We start from the raw sequence: 17416 nt of genomic DNA, 5'->3' as shown, positions 1-17416 counted from the left end.
GCTCTGGCTAAGCCTGACCCCCATGGACACAATCAAAACCTACTGCACTGCCACCCAGCCCAGCACGCCTCTGGTGTCCCAGTTCCTCCTCTTCCCTCTACCCACATCAGACCCTCAGATGGAGCTTCTTGAAAGAGTCAAGATCTGAGGAGCTCGGTGCCTCTGAGGATGGGCACGCAGCACACGCGGCTCTGGCCACAGACACAAGGGAGCCGAAACGATCCGAGAGTGCCGGGCGCCGGCATCTCATTCCCCACTGCTTGCCAGCCTCTGTGACTCACAAAGTCACTTCAAAAGGAGCTCCTCAAAGCACCATTGCTGCCTCTGACTTCCCAGTCACAAGGGGAGAGGAAGAAAGGGTAGGAGGCAGCAGCGCAAAGGTAATTACTGCATCCCAATGTCCCTGATGGAAGACAGCACTGAAACCCCCATTGACTGCTCTGGAGTCAAGAGCCTGAAACAGCATGTAGGGCACTTGAAGGATGAATGGGAAGTGTGGGGGAAGAGCCCCCACAAGGGCCCTACAGAAGGAGGCCAGCTGGAGAGGCCAGGACCCATGTCTCTGGCAGCTTTGGGGTCGCATCCTACTGCAGGAGGGAGCAAGGGTGCTCCTTCCACCCCAGCCACAGTCCCTCCCTGGTCATCCCCACGTGCAGCTCTCCCTGCTCCAGCGCCTCCAGGATGCCACCCTACTAACATGCCCTGCTGCTCTTCACAACACAAAAACTCCTGTCGAAAGTCTTCCACCCGCCACTTCCTCCTCCTCTTTGCCTTCCCAGTGCTGTTGTTCCTGCTTTCCTTCCTGTTCCCTTTTCATCTCTTTTTTTTCCCCCCACCTTTTGCATGTTTTTAACTCTCTCACCTCCAGTCTCCCTCAGCCCACTCACTCTCTGCCTTGCACCCCTCCATTCACTCCCCTTCATGTTGCCCAGTCCAGCACTGGGATGACCACAACCTTCCTTTTCCACAGCAAGGGCAGGAGCCCCTTGATGTTCCCCGACCACATCGCAGCCAAAGGGCTCCATCTTTGGCCCAGCTTACCCTGCACCCCAGGATGTGGCTTGGAGGCAGAAGCCTCTCCTGCAAAAGGATGCTCGTACCCCAGGGTCACCTGCACCAGCCACTGAGTTGTCTGGATACACCCATACACTCACATGGCTTCAGCTGCTGCACAGCCTAAGTGGGGCTTTTTGGGTGACGGGCAGTGCTCCTAACTTTACTCGCTAGATAAGCTCTGCGGTGCCACCACACAGGTGTGGCCTGAGCAGCTTCCCTCAATAGTGACACGCTGGCCCAGGATATCGCTGCAGAAGGAAAGAGGTTGGGAGCATCCCTGTGGCCGTAGGGCATCTCCGTGCTGTTCCAGAGTGGCTGCTCCTCTCAGGGTGGCCCTTCTGGCCAGCACCCGCAGCCAGGGAGCTCCTCTGAAGCACAGAGTCTCCCCAAAAGAACGGCTCACACCTCTGGCTCACCTCTCCACCAGCTTTCCCTTCCCCGTAGGTTCGCATTGCCGTGCCAGCGCTTCCGGCCACACTGTCAGGTGGGCGCACAACCATCACCTGCAGTTTTGCAAGGCGTCCTATCTGGGGACAGGTGGCATCAGCACACCTGAGAGAGCTCAAAAGGTGACAACAGACTGCCAGAGCCCCGTGGTCATCTGCGGCATGCTGATGCAATTCTTCAGCAGACAAGGCTCAAGAGCCTAACATTAACCCTCTGAAACCTGATGCTTTGGGATATCTTTGTTTCCATGCAGCAGCACAACACCATAAAAAATTTGGTCTCTAAATCTTCTCACCTTCAGTAAGTTTGGCATTACAAGTTACAGTCGTGAAAGAGTTTTGGTAAGAAATGGCTTTATAAAAATCTTACTCTCTTGAACAGGCAGCTAAAAATGAAGAACGAGAAGTATGAGGAAGTTAACTGCTCAGACCACACTGTGCCCAGGACAGAGGCATCCCTGTCCAGAAGACCCTGCCCGCTGTGACACAGTTACCCGAGGCAGGCATCCCTAGCTACAGCATTTCTTTGCAGAGCCCTAAGTTATAATTTTAACTAGTACGCAGTAAGGAATAAAGCCCTAAAGGACACAATATGTTGAAACACAGTGTCAGGGAACAGAGGCAGGACAGAGCTTGGACCCTGAAGGGCATCCAGCCCATTAGTACCAACTCAGCCAACGACAGTCCCTTAAGGCAGAAGCTCATTCAGATTTTAAATGGGGAACAGAGCAGCCCCACCTCTTGCCTCCGGGCCAGAGGGTAAAAAAATCAGGCTTCTCTGCATTCAAAAGCGCCTTTGTTCAGGTTCCCCCCCTTAGCTCTGACTTTGCTCTTCTTTGTAGGCTCTCTAGAAATGTCTCTTGTTGATGGCAAGGGCAAGTGGGGCAGCTAATTCCATCCCATTTGCATCCTCTGAAATACTCCAAGGACTGTGGACACTGTCCCAGTGCAGGCAGCCAGAAGGCAGCTCTCGCTAAGCCAGCATGGCTCCTGGATGCACACACATCCAGCTCCAGAGTAGTCTGCTGTCAATAAAGCCTGCTGGAGGGAGGCAGAGGATAAAGAAACAGCACATGTGTGGCCTGAAAGGAGACTTTTCTCCTATAGGCACAGCTTTCCCAATATCAAGGGTTGCCACTGCTCTTCTTTTCTGAAGGTGGCATGAAAACCTTAAACTGGGGGGAACATGTTAGTGTAAACCCAACTGAATGCCATCCCACAAGAGCTTGGGAGGGTGCATGGGGCACCCCCAGCCTCCCTGGAGGCTGCAGCAGCACAGCCTCTGGTACCCCCAGGGGGCAGATACATGGTTGATAGAAGCTGCCCCCTCCTCAAATGATGAGCCAGCGCTGCCTGCAGCACTCTCACGTTCCTTGTAGCTCTCCTTCCCATTACATCTCCTATTTATAAACAGCTGTTTGGCAGTATTACTAATCAGTGCCGTGTGGAATAATGTTACGTTTCCCTCAACATTACTATTTTATCTTCTTTCCTCCCTACCTCCAGCTGCTTTCTTTCCACCACCCCCAGCCTGGAAAGCAGTAATACATTTCTTCGTTTTATCCAGGCTCTACTTCTCTGATAATGTAAACAATTTACTTAGAAACCATGCAAAAAAAAAAAAAAAAAAATTTAAAAATTAAATACTGTTAAACCCACTTAAAATAAATACTTGCCAAAGGAATATCAGCTGGAGACTCCTCTCTGACTTATAATAATCCCACTGCGCCAAGGGAAATCCTCTTAAACTTGTATCAGATAAAGACTGTAAAACTGTTATAGGGCTAAACTGACAGGGCAGCCACAGAATCAAGATGGAAAATTTTTCCTTCCAGCTTCTCCCTACCGAAGGGCAGCTCTGTCCCAGTGCAGGTCATACTTCCTTCTCAGCACATGAAGCAAAACCCTGCACTGCCTGGCAGAAGCTGGAGGGAATGGGAAAGGCCAGTCCTGCCAGGGCTTCGGGCTGCAGGAGGAGGGCAACTAGGCTGCCTTGGGACCCAAAGCCTACCTCTGGAGCACCAAAGTATTTCTCTCCCTTTCCCACCCCCCCAGCAGGCAGCAGAAGCAGGTCAGAGACCCTCTGATGCTCTAAATAGAAGAAATCTCCCCCCCAGGATGCTCAGTATCAACATCTCTAAATTAGCAGATAAGGAGACCGAATCAGAGGGGATCCACTCATGCTTCTGAGCCCTCCCAGAGGCAGGATGGAAGCAGCAGGCTTTCAACTTTTGTGCTATCCTATCTGATAGGACAAAAAGCATCTGATGTACGACTGGCAATGCTGCTAGGGGCTTTTGGGTTTGCTGCTGTTCTGCAGTTTGCCTGAGTGCTGGCCTCCAGCTTGACTTCATTTTGTTTGTTTTGTAATTCTTCAACAAAAAGACATGCATCCATACCACAATGAGCATGCAGCTTTGTAGCAGAGAAGCAGACTAGCTCAGCAATGGGCACTGCACTTCCCCTCTGCTACATGGGGACTCGATCATTTGCCACCAGACCTACTTGTTCTTCAAGATGACACAAGAAAAGCATCGGCATCAGCGGCAGAAACAGCTGCTCCTGCCTCTCAGGGCAGCAGACCGACAGAAATGCAGAGCAACCGAGTCTAAGGGGCTGGAACTAAAGAACAAATAAAGCAATCCTCCAGGGAAAACGAATTAAAAAAAAAAAAAAAAAAGAAAAGAAGAGTGGGAGGAAGGAGTAAGCATAGCAAAAACCTCCCCAGGGAGGCAGCAGGAAAAATGGCAACGTGGAACGTGAAATTTTTGCTGGTAATCAAATAATGGTCTGCTCCATTGTGGGATTTCTCAGCACTGCAGCTGGCTGGAGCCACAGGGACCGTATTCCACTTTCAGAGTTCACTGAGCAATTGCTAAGGCAGGGGACGGGTGCCATATGTTACCAGCTGCGCTCACAGTTATTGCTTTCTCCATTTAACGCTGAGAGACTGTTTGGAGGCACAGAAGCAGAGAAACCTGCACACTTCGTGCCTCTCCCCTGCCACCCGGTATTCTGGTGAGGCTGGCAGAAATGCCAACAGGCTCTGCTGGCGAGCCCAGGAGCAGGTCCCCATGCCAGGACCGTGCTGACCGCTCAGCCCCGCCAGTACCCATCACCAGCGGGGAGGCACAGGCGGAAGAGATGGGTGCCCCGTAACCACCCTCCATTGAGGGCGGTCAATACAGCTGGAGGCAGCCCCTGGAAAGCTGCCGAGTGTGCAGGAGGTAGGAGGCAGGTACCAGGCTCTGCCCATCCCACATTACAGCCCGCTGGCTCCACCACCTGCTCGCTTGACCCAGCCTGGCTCCTTCTGGCTCTCCTTTTGGGCTCCATATTTCTTCTCTTCTGCCAGATCTTCTCTCAGTTGTGCATGTAGTGAAAAAGTAATCGTTCTGGGAAAAAAGGGTTGGGGGCTGCCTGGAGCACATTGGGAGGAAATGTTAAATTCAGGCTGGGAGGTGGCACCAGACTGTTTCTAACACCTGATGACCTTTTGTTCCCATCATTAGCAAGCAAAGCCTGACCTGAAAGAGCTCCCTCAGATGCCGAGTTCACTTCCTTGGAAAGGACGGAGAGCCCAAGACTTGAACCTAAGGTCCCAAGTAACCCTCTTGTGGTAGAGCTGGTCTTCAAATGCACCAAGATTTCTGGCTAAAGATTTTCCTATCCTGTTAAAAACCTTTGTATCCTTTACCTCCTATCAGCATGTCACACCCAGACGTTGTAGCAATATACACAAACAGCCTCTATCACTGATCACTCTTCTCAGAGGGACAGACTGAGAGGCATCCTATAAATAATTTAAGACATTTAGGATTACCAAATAGCTAATTTTACCAGGAACTAGCAAAGCATTTGAGAAGAGTCGGCAGGACAAGTGAAAGGGGCATGTGGGCTGAGCAGAGTGTTGCTTTTGCAGCACCTTCTTTCAGAGCAGCAGAGGACCCCACGCCTTGTAGCCTCCAGCCTCACCGACACTGAAGAAGCAAAGGGCTGGGCAGAAGAGCAAGCGCAGCAGTCCCATCAACCTGAGAGATGCCCGAGTGGAGCCAAGCACGGCAGGAGCCAGAGAGACAGCAGACTAGAGGGCAAGACTCCGAGCCTTTAGAAAAGAGGCTTTTGCAAGGAAGACTGCTTTAGTTTTCAAAGATCATTTTAACTGACTGGTCTGATTTTATTATCCAGGCTCAGCGCTGCACAGAAACCTACCCAAGCAAAACCCTGCAGCTCTTTACAGTCTGAAGGCAAGTCAGCATTTGGGCTTCTGCGCCTCCCTTTCTGACAAGTAAGAGACATAGAAAGTCAAGAAGCGAGAGGGCTCATTTTAAAGACCAGCCTAGATTTGCAAGCAGAGGGCTGTGCAATTGCCTGAGGCTGTATTCATTTACATTTTTAGAAATGCATTTTAGAATACATTTTTTCTTACAATGCACAGGTACAAGTGTACAGACATGCATAAAAAAAGGACACATATTCTTATTGTAAATCTTCTCCACACTCTAGCTAAATTTAAATAAGTACCTCTACCTCAAAAGGGACAATGTAGGAAAAACATATGGAATACAGCGATGTGCCCCAAATGTGTCTAATGCCAGATTTTTGAGAAATGGGTAGGTGGATGGGGGAATAAAAGAAAGAATCAGTTCCACAACTGAGAGCCCTCCCCAGAAAGCATGTCACGCCACCAAGTTGCCTGTGGTTTTGAGACACAGGGCAGGAAGGCGAGGGAGGAGAAAAAAAAATGACAGCAAAGAAGGAAGAGAGTGGATACAATGGATTAGCCATTTTTTCAGGCATGGTTTGCCTAAATTTGTTCCGTTTCTCCTACACAGATAGAGGTGGAGAAGTGATGTCATGTAATACAACAATAAGAAAGTAAAGATTAGGCAAGCAATTCCAACAGGAAAGAATAGGAGAGGGTATACTGCAACAAAACAGGAGTAATTGGAAGCGTTTAGCAGGAAAATATAGTAACAGGGGATGAGATAAAGATACACAAAATAATGAGTCAACCTTGTCTAGCAATGCGAGGACACATACAGAGATTTCTGTTACAAGCTTTCAGTTATAGCCTGAATGGTATCTACAAAAAAGTGGAAAGCACAAGGAAGAACTAGCCCATGCAATTAATTGCCAGACTGTATATGACTAAAGTTTTTTAAAAAAAAAAAAAAAAGGACCAAAAATTTCAACAGGTCTTAGTGCCTTCCTCTTACCAGCAGGAGTTTTAAATCCGGAAGGGGCATGGAGCCTCTGGACTGGCTTCATGCTTGCCCATGGCACCACGGGCTGCAAGCTCCCTGCCCGCAGCACTGCCGACCACCAGCCCCCTCAGCCTGGCAGCGCCTACGAGCCTCATGGCTTCTGCAAGGGCAAAATTGGGTGAGCTTAAGCAGCTATACTTCCAAGACATCAGAAATGACTAAGCAGGACTGGAGATGAATCCTATTCAGCATCATTACCAGGCAGAGCTGAAATATAAGCCTTTGTTTCTAACTCCCGCTATCTGAGGAGCTCAAAGCACTTCACAATTATTTAGCTTAGACTTTGTGAAAGGCGTGTATGCTATTATCCCTAATTCTACCAGCTGGAAAATGGTGAGGGAGACCGTGAGCACCGTATCCAGGGACATGCAGTGAGTCTGCAGCATGACAGGACCCGATGGCTGTAGTCCCCTACTGCTACGCAGCATCAGCAACCGGGTACTCTGGTTTGCTGGTGCAATTCCCCAGGCTGTGCACATAGGAACTGCCAGAGGTAAGTATGTTTACCCCCCCTCATTCCTCATCCATTAACAGCAAACACTCCCTTTCCATCCGTAGTAAGAACAGAAAGAAAAAGCAAAGCAGCATAGGTAAAATTTTTTTTCAAGGCTACTACAGAGAGATTTAGGCACGTAAAGGAGGACAATAAGAACAAAATACGCCGTGTCTAGCTGCAAAGGACCACCTAGGAGAAGGTATTTGATTTTTTTTTTTTAAATTTCTTTTTTTTAATGTCAGCTAAAGGGTAATTTGAAAGTGAAGGACATTTTACTCCTCTGGGGAGCTAATTACTGCAACAAGCAGAGCCCAAACAGGCAAAGATGAATGCAACTCACAAAGCAGGAATTTCAACACCACCAATCCTAGAACTCACTTTGGTTAACTGACAGCTTGGCCAAATAAAGCATACACATGCTTCATGGAGGCAGCAAAGCGGTGAGATGGCCTCAGAGAGACTAGGACATCTGAATTTAGGATCTCCAAATTCTACCTTCGTACACCAGAGCAAAGCAATACAGACAAACTCCTGCAACCTCTCTAAAGAAGTAAGAAACATATGAAATACAAAAAATATGTCAGAAAAAAGAATCTGGGGATGTACAATAGGTCCCTGCTGTTCTCACCTGGTTGAGATCACCAACGCTATGACATTATTTAGCACTGACATAACTGTTATATCCCATTTTACACCTTTCCTAAACACCCTCCCTCCAAACTGCCGCCTAACAGAGGTTCCTACTGCACAGCAGCCAAGCAGTCCATCATGGGATCATAGGGCAATTCAGGGTGGAAGTGACCTCGGGGGGCCTCTAGTGCAACTACAGGGTCAAGCAGGGTCAGCTGTAAGGTCAGACCAGGCTGCTCAGAGCTGGATCCTGTTGGGTCTTGAAAGCCTTCAGAGATGGAGCCTGTGCAACCTCTTGGGGCAGCTTGAACTGCTCTTGTTTCAATTTTTGCCTGTTGTTGCTCATCTCCAAAAAGCCTGGCCTCCCCAGGACACAAGCTGCTTGCTCATGTACAGTGACAAACATTTTCGCCTGTCTCAGGAGAAGAAGAAGGAGGCAACATAGAAAGAAGAGCCCCCAAAGACTTCTATCAAAACTGGTAGATCCTTGTCTGCAAGACTGTCATCTCTCTCTCCGACACCTCCCTCAAGCAAAGCCACCTTCAGACCAGTTGACGGCTGGAATAAATAGCAGTCACTGAGGTCCACAAGCCCCACGTGAACAGAAGTGATTGCTCTTGCCCTGAGTCCCCCCGGCAGGTTCCCAGGAGCAGATGGTGCTCTTCCAAACATGGCAAACCTGTGACATGACTTTCTCCCTCTGCTCTGTGTGCAGACAGATCACGTATGGCAGCACTTGATGAAGAAGAGGAGAAGCTGCTGGCAACAAGCAGCAGCAGCTGGTACCGGCTAATAAAAGGGTTTTTTTCTTTATTGACTGCTACATGCCCTTTAGCTCTCCACAGAGAGATTCTGGAGATTTTTGGTTGCAAGTTCAACAAAAGGGGCCTGCTTTCTTCTCTTGAGCGCTTGTCTGAGACACATGCAGCTCCTTCCCTTCCAGTGCCAAGTCTCTGCCCTGTATAAATCTTTCTTGCACCTCCCGTGCCACCAAAGCCTCTCACACACACCCTACAGCTATCCTTCCCCTCCCAAGCACTGCCTTGCAGCTGGCCATACAGTTACACGTCACAGTTCAAGGGCAGAGAGGACCACTACAAGACACGCTCCTAAAGGCATGGTGAAAGTACCCTTGGACTGAGTTCTGGTCTGCAGAGAGCTGCAAGCAACTCTGGCAGCTCAGCATTTGAAGATGAGACCCCACCAAGCACAGCCACAGCCAGCACTGACCTCAGGCAGAGAGGCAGCTGGCTCTTCATCCCACCAGTGCTCTCGCCCACCACCACTCCCAAGCCTGGCATAATGCTGAAACTTCACCACAATGGGGCTGCCAAAAAACCACACACAGCCCCTGGGAGCCGTCACAGCCAGGCAGGACCCAGGGGAACAGGGCAGAGATCAAGGCACCAGCCTACCCAGGCAGGGTGAGACCAGTGAGAAATAGCAGAGAGCAGATGTGTGGCTGGGCTGAGAGGGTGGACAGGACACTGAATAGCACCCAGCTAGCACAAGTCCTCTCTGCCCCCCTTTCACCTGAGCCTGGCAGGAAGGAGACACTAGTGACCATCCCTGCAGGCACTACCAGCTCCATAGCAGTTCCCACCGGCCACCAAGACAGCTGTGTGAGTGCTACTTGTTTCTCAAGTCTGCACCAAAATTGCTCCTTCCCACTCTGTGGTATCCGTGGAGGCTCTCCCTGTCCAAACCCCTTCATTTTTTTGCTTTAACTCATTTAGGATTAATGCTGTACAGCTGCCACCCCCCAGATAGGGAGTACAAGAGCTGCGACCTCCCCTAGTGCTTTGAAACCCTTTCTCCTGCTCTGTCACTACCTGTTTAAGAAAAACCTCAAAGCTCTATTTCTTCCCTCAAATCACTTACTCTGAAAGAGCTCAACATTTTTGGGAGCACAGATAAAAAAAACACTTGAGATAAAAGTCTGAAGCTTCTGAGGAGGTTAGACCCGGGCCTCTTTGCTGTTATCTATGTAAGGGTACAGGCACACAAACAACTCATTGCAGAGATATAGTGGAGTACAAATTTGCAGTGACTCACACACTGTGAAGTAACTGCCATGTACTCACGTCTACCCCACAGCAAAACAGAAGTTTATTTACCCATCAACACAAGATGAGAAGCACAAACCAGTTTCTCAGATTGCACAGCACCCCTGGAGCTTTACTATCTAAATTACCGCACAGAAACCTCCTCTTCTGCCTGCATTTCAAGAGTTATTAAGACAGGGATAATTCCAATGACAATCTGGAAAATACTGCTGTCCTGCCAGTGGTGATGTTGTTGCTGGGATGCTGCTTTCCTTCACCTGCAAATTCTTTGCTGTCCTTAATTTCTTCAAAAAGTGAAGGACCAGCCCACATACATACTTCTCACAGCCAGCAACAAGCAGGCCAGGATACAATTGCCAGTCAGGTGTGGATGGTCCCCAGATCCCCCATTTAATTGATCCAGTTTCGTAACTCCCCTCTTCAGTGTGCCCAAGTGTCTTCCCAATTCAACCACAAAGCCAAAATTTCCATCAGCTGCTTAGGAACCCCAGGGGGGAAGCTTCCAAAAGCAGCCAAGTCTTCAGCCACTACTGGAAGAATTCATTTCACTCAACACCAGCTGCCTAACCAAGCCTAGCTCTCTCTTCAGTCAACTTAGAGAAGGATGCACTTAATTTAAACAAAGATGGGTTGCGGTCCAGATCTGTCCCACTCTGTCCTCCGATGGCAGGTACTGCCTCAACATCCACCTTAGGCAATGTGCCTGCTGTTAGATGAGTGGGAGGCCACTTGTCCGATCTCCTAAAAAGCTTTTCCCCCCATGCTGAGTAAGAGAGCATGAACTAGCCTCAGCAATTTTGTGTCAGCCTTGGGGAACTGAACTCTGAAGGCAAATAATGGAGTTGCAGACTTTGTACGTGGGCTAATCCTTTCTCATAAATCAATCACAAGGCCATGGTTCCACAACATCCTGAAGAGCTGCACCCATTTTTTTTGCCACCTCCCTCAGCCTCTGCAACTCAGTTTGAGATGTCCTAACTTCTTCCTCCTAACACATCTCACAGCCCATGTGTAACTCCTTCCCAATGATATAGCTCAGGAGAAGATGAGGAGTAGCAAGATACAGCAAGACTTAATTTACAACTGAAGTAAATTGAAAAGCAGTGAAAAAGGTTAAGCCTTGATACACATTTCCCATGGCAGAAGGCCCTTGAACTACATCACTGGCCCCATTCCTAGCTTCAGGGAGATGAGCACTTGTGCTGCATGCCTAAGAGTCCCACAGAGTCCTTGGGGAGCATTTCTTACTCCAGACCATTGGAGACTTCAGGTCCTCAGAGTTGTACCAGATCCTGGCCAAGATCTCAATGAATTAAAAGGAACCTTGAGTGGAGACACCAAAAATGGGAGAGGGAGAACCAGTCACACTTGCTGGTCATGAGGTGGGTAGAAGTGCAGAGCCCTGGATACATATGCCTCAACGCTGCTCAGATGGCAGGAGCAAAGACACATTCCAGCTGCTCTGCTACAAGCTGAGATGTCCCGGTGCACAGAACAGCCCCATATGCTGCTGCATTAGTGTCCCATCCAGCTTCCCCAACACAGGGCTGTATCGCCCAGGTGAAAAGGGGAGACTTTCTTCAGCTCTTCCCTCAAACCACAGGACACAACAACTCAAAGCTCCCAGAGTAGCAAGTCTAAAACCAACACTGCTCCAAACCCATTCATTTCATACAAAAACGTAGAGCATAGAGATGCTAACAAACCTGTCTCCCTCCAGGCTTTGCTGCTGCCAAAGAAGAGCCACTCAATCTAATGAGTCAATTAAGAATTCATAACTGGATGAAAGAAAGAAAAAAAAAGTTTGGTTCTGTTTCTGAGGAAATGAGAACAATAACTCTCATTTAGCTCTTGTGTACCTCTTCTTGCATATCGTCTGCAGCAACAAAGCCGGACTGAAAACCCACAACCTGTAGCTGAGAGCTAAAACGACAGGGGAAAAAAAGAGCACGTGCTTTGCTCAGCCCTGCAGAGAGCAGCCCATTTCCCTGGCAGGACTTCATGGTCCGACAGGTCTGAAGTCAGCACCGGTTCACATAAACAGGAGCCAGAGGGGAGGCCCTCTGTAAGGGCTTGTTGTCTACAGGTCATCACAGGGAGCACTCTGGGAAATTCAGTTTCTGTCAGAGTTTGGTTAAACCACAGAAGACACCTATGCAGATACACACATTTAAAACGCAAGTGACCCTAAGTCACTTCTGAAGTGATTTTTCAGAAATGAATTAAGCTATACCAAATTAGGGCCCCAAATTCTGAGCACAAGCATCCATGAAGGGGCATAATGTGATTTAACTCATCCACTAGAAGTTACTTCAGGTCAGTTTTCTATGGCATCCCGACACACATAAGCCCAGAAGCCAACGTCCTCAAAGATTATTCATAGGTGTCTACAGAGTCCCAAACCTTACGTGGCTTGTACCTGTGGCCAGAGTAGGACAGAGCGAAAGCACATCATCCCAGCAAACCCTGGGCTAGCCACTGAAGCAGCTGCTGAGCTATGGTTAAAACCTGGAGGGCACTGGCTCCCCTGCCCCGGGGAGAGCGGTGGTGGAGCTCCCCGCTGCCCTGCCATCAGACACGCCGGCTATGCTCACCCCGTGCTGCACCCCATGCCGCACCCCATGCCAGCAGCTAACGCAGGGGCTCACACTTGCTCTAAGGGCTCTCCTGTAAGGACCCCAGCTCATGGGATTTTGGCTGGTTTCCACAGGGTGCAGCTCCCTGGCAGAGCAACCCAGCTGCCAACTCTGACTGCCATAACCCCACCCTGCCCCCAGGCACTTTTGTTTCACTGGGTGTTGGTTTTCAATGGGCTTTACTCCCGGAGGTGACTTTACAGTGGCAACACTGACTCAGTCTTGTTCAAACTAAAGGGGGAACCACAAACCAGGGCACCTGAAGCAAATCACGGAACTACAAAAAAAGGCAGAAATGAGCATTCAGACATCTACCTCCTGATGGCTCACAGACATCAGATGGGAAAGCAGGCACCTAAATAAGCATCTGCACCCAGGCCACGGGGCTTCACCTGGGAGAGTGGCTGGGCTGGCACCCCTGAAGGGAAGGAGCCAAGGTGCACACAAGCTGAAGGCAAGAAGCACAACCCAAAGGAGGGCTTTTGTGATCTGAGTTCACACCTTGGCTCCTTTCACAATGGGTTTCCTGTGTCAACACAGCCTGAACCGGCAACACCCTGACTGTCTAGCACGTCTTGGATAATGCCAAAGTGGTTTCCAAACCAGAGACTTGCTGGCTCATGAATGTCTCCTAAGGAAAGCGAGCCTGCTGTCTGTGGGCTTAAATTTGCTAGAGGGGTGTCTCTGCTGGGGAGGAGCTCTTTTAGGAGTCCTTCAGCCAAAGAATTTGATGGAAGCTATTTGACTGCTGTTTAGCCGAGTTAGAGACTTCAAACCCAATCCCCTTTGAGATACAGAAAGCAAGCTGAATCTTGAAAAGGTCAAATAAGCTAGCCAGAGGTGTGCCTGGAAATATTCCAGATTCTAAAGAACCTGGGTTTGATTTTTCTAATGCAGACAAAAAAACCCACCCAAACCAACTCCCCCACGTTCATCTACAGACAGCTCAATGTGATCAGTGTGCTGGTTTCAGGACCCACTCAGCACTGCCCACTGTTAACAGCCTGAAGACGACCGTCCCTCCTGTTCCCTTTACACGCTGCTCGTTACTGCTCCTCTCTTCCCCACTCAGCTAGTTCACCACCTTTGGCACACAGCTCTCTCCTCTGCAGCTTGTGCCATCTGGAGCAGCCTCCCTACCCCTCTCTCTCTCTGTAAATTAGTTCCATGTCCCTCTTGCTTTCAGGCACAGCTTCAAACGTTCCTCTCCCTGGCTACGCTGCCTGGTGTCTCTTCTTTATAAGGGCCTTATTACTAGAGAAAGCTTGGTAACTCCTATGTCTCTATACGATAATTTCCTGCAATTCACACCACGATGTTGCCTGCTCTTTGCTCCTATTCTCCCTCAGTGGTGTTTTTTCTGACAGCTTATATGGACTACTTTGCAATGGGTGGTTCAAGTGTCTGCGCCACATTCCGGTTGGGGGACTCCTCGTCACCCCAGCCACGCCGTTAGCAGGACAGCTTACCCACGAGGTTCATCTTGGCGCTGTAACTCCCAAAGTACCTCTCGTCGGTGTTGGGTGTGTGGCACTCGTACTCCCCGGCATCCCGGTCCTGCAGCTCGGTGATGTGCAGCAGAACAGCATCCCCCTGCACCCGCTCCACGTAGATCCCCCGGCTGCGCACGCGCTGGGTGTAGATGGCGTAGGGGAAGGAGGGGTCGACGGTGCTGACGATCTGCACCTCCCGCTCGGGGGCCGAGGGCAGGTAGATGGACCACTGGAAGTTCTGCTCCGCCGGGCCCTGGTAGCCGCTCACCTTGCACCACAGCGTGATGTGGGACCCCTCCGTGCGGTAGAGGGGTCCTTCCTGCACCGCCACTTGCCGCTGGGCCAAGGCCATGCCTGCAGGAGGAGAGGAGCCCAGCGTTACTTCCCGACAGCCAGCCCCAGCGCCTCCCCCGAGATGTACCCGTCCTACCCATTCCACAGCCCTGCTTGGCAAGGCAAGCCCTCACACCCCATTTTAAAGCTGGCACATCGGGCTCTGGCACAGCACTCCCCCAGTCACACTGCAGCTTTCTTGCTGACTCAAGGGAAGTGTTTTTTGAGATGACCCATGAAAAAGCGGTGTTGAGGTAACATAAAACCCTTCTTTGGAAGTGATAAGAATCCAGGCACGAAAAGGTACTACACTGCATGGCAACAAACCAGCGACTCAAGCTGACAGGGCTTTGTTTTCAGTACTACTCATTTTCCAAGCCCACCGCCCTGCAATCCAGGCAAGGGTTGCTGCTGGAGGGCACATGGAGGTGGCACGCGGCCACTCTGCAGCACCCCGGTACACACGGGCAGCTGGGGAGCTGCTGCTGGGCTCCCTGCTCCGGCAACAACTCCCTCTTCTCCTGGCACAGCCCAACCAGGACTGTCTTCCACCAGGAGAGTGGCCCACGTGCAAGCCAGGAGGCCACACTCCCTTCTCCTTGGGTTTCCAGGCCACCCAACTGCAATGCCACAAGCACTTGTCCTCCATCAGCAAACCCGCTGGAGGCTTCAGCTGGTACAAAATCCCATTCTTTTTCCCCCAAAGCCAGCACACCTCCACTCTCTCTGTTACGCTTGTAAAGGCATACAGGGAAATACCACGTTTCCAGCACTGCCTTCCCAAGTCTATATGGAAGGAGTATATTTAGTACATAACAAAACCAATTACAGTTAATGGCGGGAGTGGGCATATTACACTAAGACTCACCGCCCCTGGCTGCTGGAAATCGAGACCCAGTACCGTGCACTGTACACACGCAAACTCGTGCAGGACGGAACAAAGACAATCCTGCAGCACAGCGACTGCGATCTGCTGTATTTTTACACAGATTATGGATGGCTGGCCCTTGGGCTCATGGCACATTACCAGCACAGCCCTCCAGGGGCCAGATAAATTACAGCAATCTATCTTGTTTGTTGCTACATCAAAGGCTTGAGGTCTGGAGACCACGGTGGGTGTTCATCGGTTATTGAGTTACCAGCAGCATGTGCACATGGCAAGGCCAATCACCCTGGCTTCTGTGACTGCTTGCCTGCCATCATAAAACAGCAATAAGCCGATTTAAAGCAGGTCCTGCATAATCACGTTTGCAAATTTCATCCTCTGTGTGCGGGTGCACTTTGGGTTTTTTCCCCCCCCCCCTCTAATTTTTGACAACAATGTTCAAGCCCAGAGAAGAATTTAACCTTTCAAAAACCAGCAACTTGCAGGTGGGAGAGGCAACCTGGCATCTGGGGATTACTGGCTCAATCCCACCCTCTGGACATGGATGTCCAGATATGAAGTTGTTCTCCACAGCCAGCCTGGACTGGAGCCAGGAGACTCGGTTCTTACCAGCTTAAAACAAATTGTGAAAAATGGGTTCAGCACATCCATCAGGCCATGCAGCTGAACAGATGGAGTGCAATTCAAACTATTAACTTGGGCTCAGCTCGCTGCTGCTCCAAATTATGTTTCTTTTTACTCTTTATGAAATAATGTGATTTAAGGGGAGGACAGGGAAAGCTAGCACGTTCAAAATGAAGAGGGAGAGGAACAACAGAGGCAAACACTCCCCCACTGTTTACTGTACCAATCTCTTCATCCTGAGGAAAGATACTGCTAGAGACAACTAACACATCTAAGGTGCAGACAGCCTCTTCTCTCACCCCATAAAGGCCAAAGGACAAAGCAAATACTACAGCCTTTGAAGTGAACTGTTTTTAAAGCAGCAGGAAGGGTAAGATCTTTATTGCACACCTAAAGACAGCTCATAATACAATTTTTGTATGCACATGTAGCCTTGCTACAGCATACAGATACCCTGCGCACAATGACACAATTAAAATTGCACCACAATGCAAACATGTAGCGGTAGGAATTAAAAGTTGCACACACAACACCCATTCAGGTATTTCTCAGCTGAGTGCACAACCTTGTTTTGAAGGCTTTTAATGCAGTGCTGTTTTTTTACACAGGAATTCTTTGAGGAGTTTTCCAACTACCCAGTTGAAAAACATCATTTATCGGAGACACGTATTAGCCCTTCCAAAGCTTGCTGGCAAGATCACAACCTTGGAGACCCACAGTGCAGATCTCTGCACCCTGATACATGCAGCCTTTTGGTGGATGTCAAATCCCACCACCCTCATGGCCAGCATTCATGTGGGCTTCCTTCTTCCATTAACAATGGTTTTTGGGACCTCGCCTGTAACTCTACAACCTGGAGTCTGGCTCCAGGTTTGGAAGGGACCCACTTTCCACATTCCTCCTCTCCTATTTCCTCTCGCACTGGATTGCTGCACCTTCCTGATCCAGCCAAAAGTGAGAGAGGCAAGAGCCAAAGAGCTCCTTGCTTCCCATTCTGGCTGCAGGAGCCCAAGCAGCTGAGGGACAGAAGAAGCCGGTGCAGAAAAAGCCCTGCTCAGCCCCAGCGTGGAAGGAACAAAACAGCTGGGGCTTTGCTACCACTTGTAGTGAGTTGCTGTTCAGCCTCCAAAAGGTGAGACACAAAGGCTCAGGAGTCGGTTGAACGGGATGGATCTCCAGAGGGGCAGGCACATCCACAGTGCTCTTCCCCCTGCCTGGCCGCAAAGTCCTGCTCCAACACAGATGGGCACAAATGCTTTTCAACACTTAAAAAAACCCCACACAGCAGAAGCAGACACTTCTCCAATAAATCATTTTAATTGAGAAAGGGAAGGAGAAAAACAAATAGCCTGAGACAGACATCCACCACTACAAGCTTTCCCCTCAAATGGTTAACTTTTTGCACGGTGAAGGGCATTTGGCAGTTTTCAAGCTCTGGGAATCGCTGTATCCACAAACATGCAGTATCAAGAAAAGAACTGCA

At 49.8% G+C, this 17416-nt stretch overlaps 1 protein-coding gene across 2 annotated transcripts in view; it reads right to left on the bottom strand.

Moving 5' to 3' along the window:
- IGSF3 (immunoglobulin superfamily member 3) overlaps window positions 1–17416 on the bottom strand; it is a 97873-nt gene that overhangs the window by 56095 nt on the left and 24362 nt on the right. For both annotated transcript variants that reach the window (XM_074857441.1, XM_074857447.1), the window contains exon 2: window positions 14067–14444. In XM_074857441.1, the coding sequence (XP_074713542.1) occupies window positions 14067–14444 (378 nt within the window). The remainder of the gene's footprint in view (window positions 1–14066; window positions 14445–17416) is intronic.

The sequence above is a fragment of the Strix uralensis genome, chromosome 2 (genome assembly GCF_047716275.1).
Source record: "Strix uralensis isolate ZFMK-TIS-50842 chromosome 2, bStrUra1, whole genome shotgun sequence".
Taxonomy (NCBI): Eukaryota; Metazoa; Chordata; class Aves; order Strigiformes; family Strigidae; genus Strix; species Strix uralensis.
Note: the sequence above shows the minus strand (reverse complement) of the source record. Positions and strands in the feature narration are given on the sequence as shown.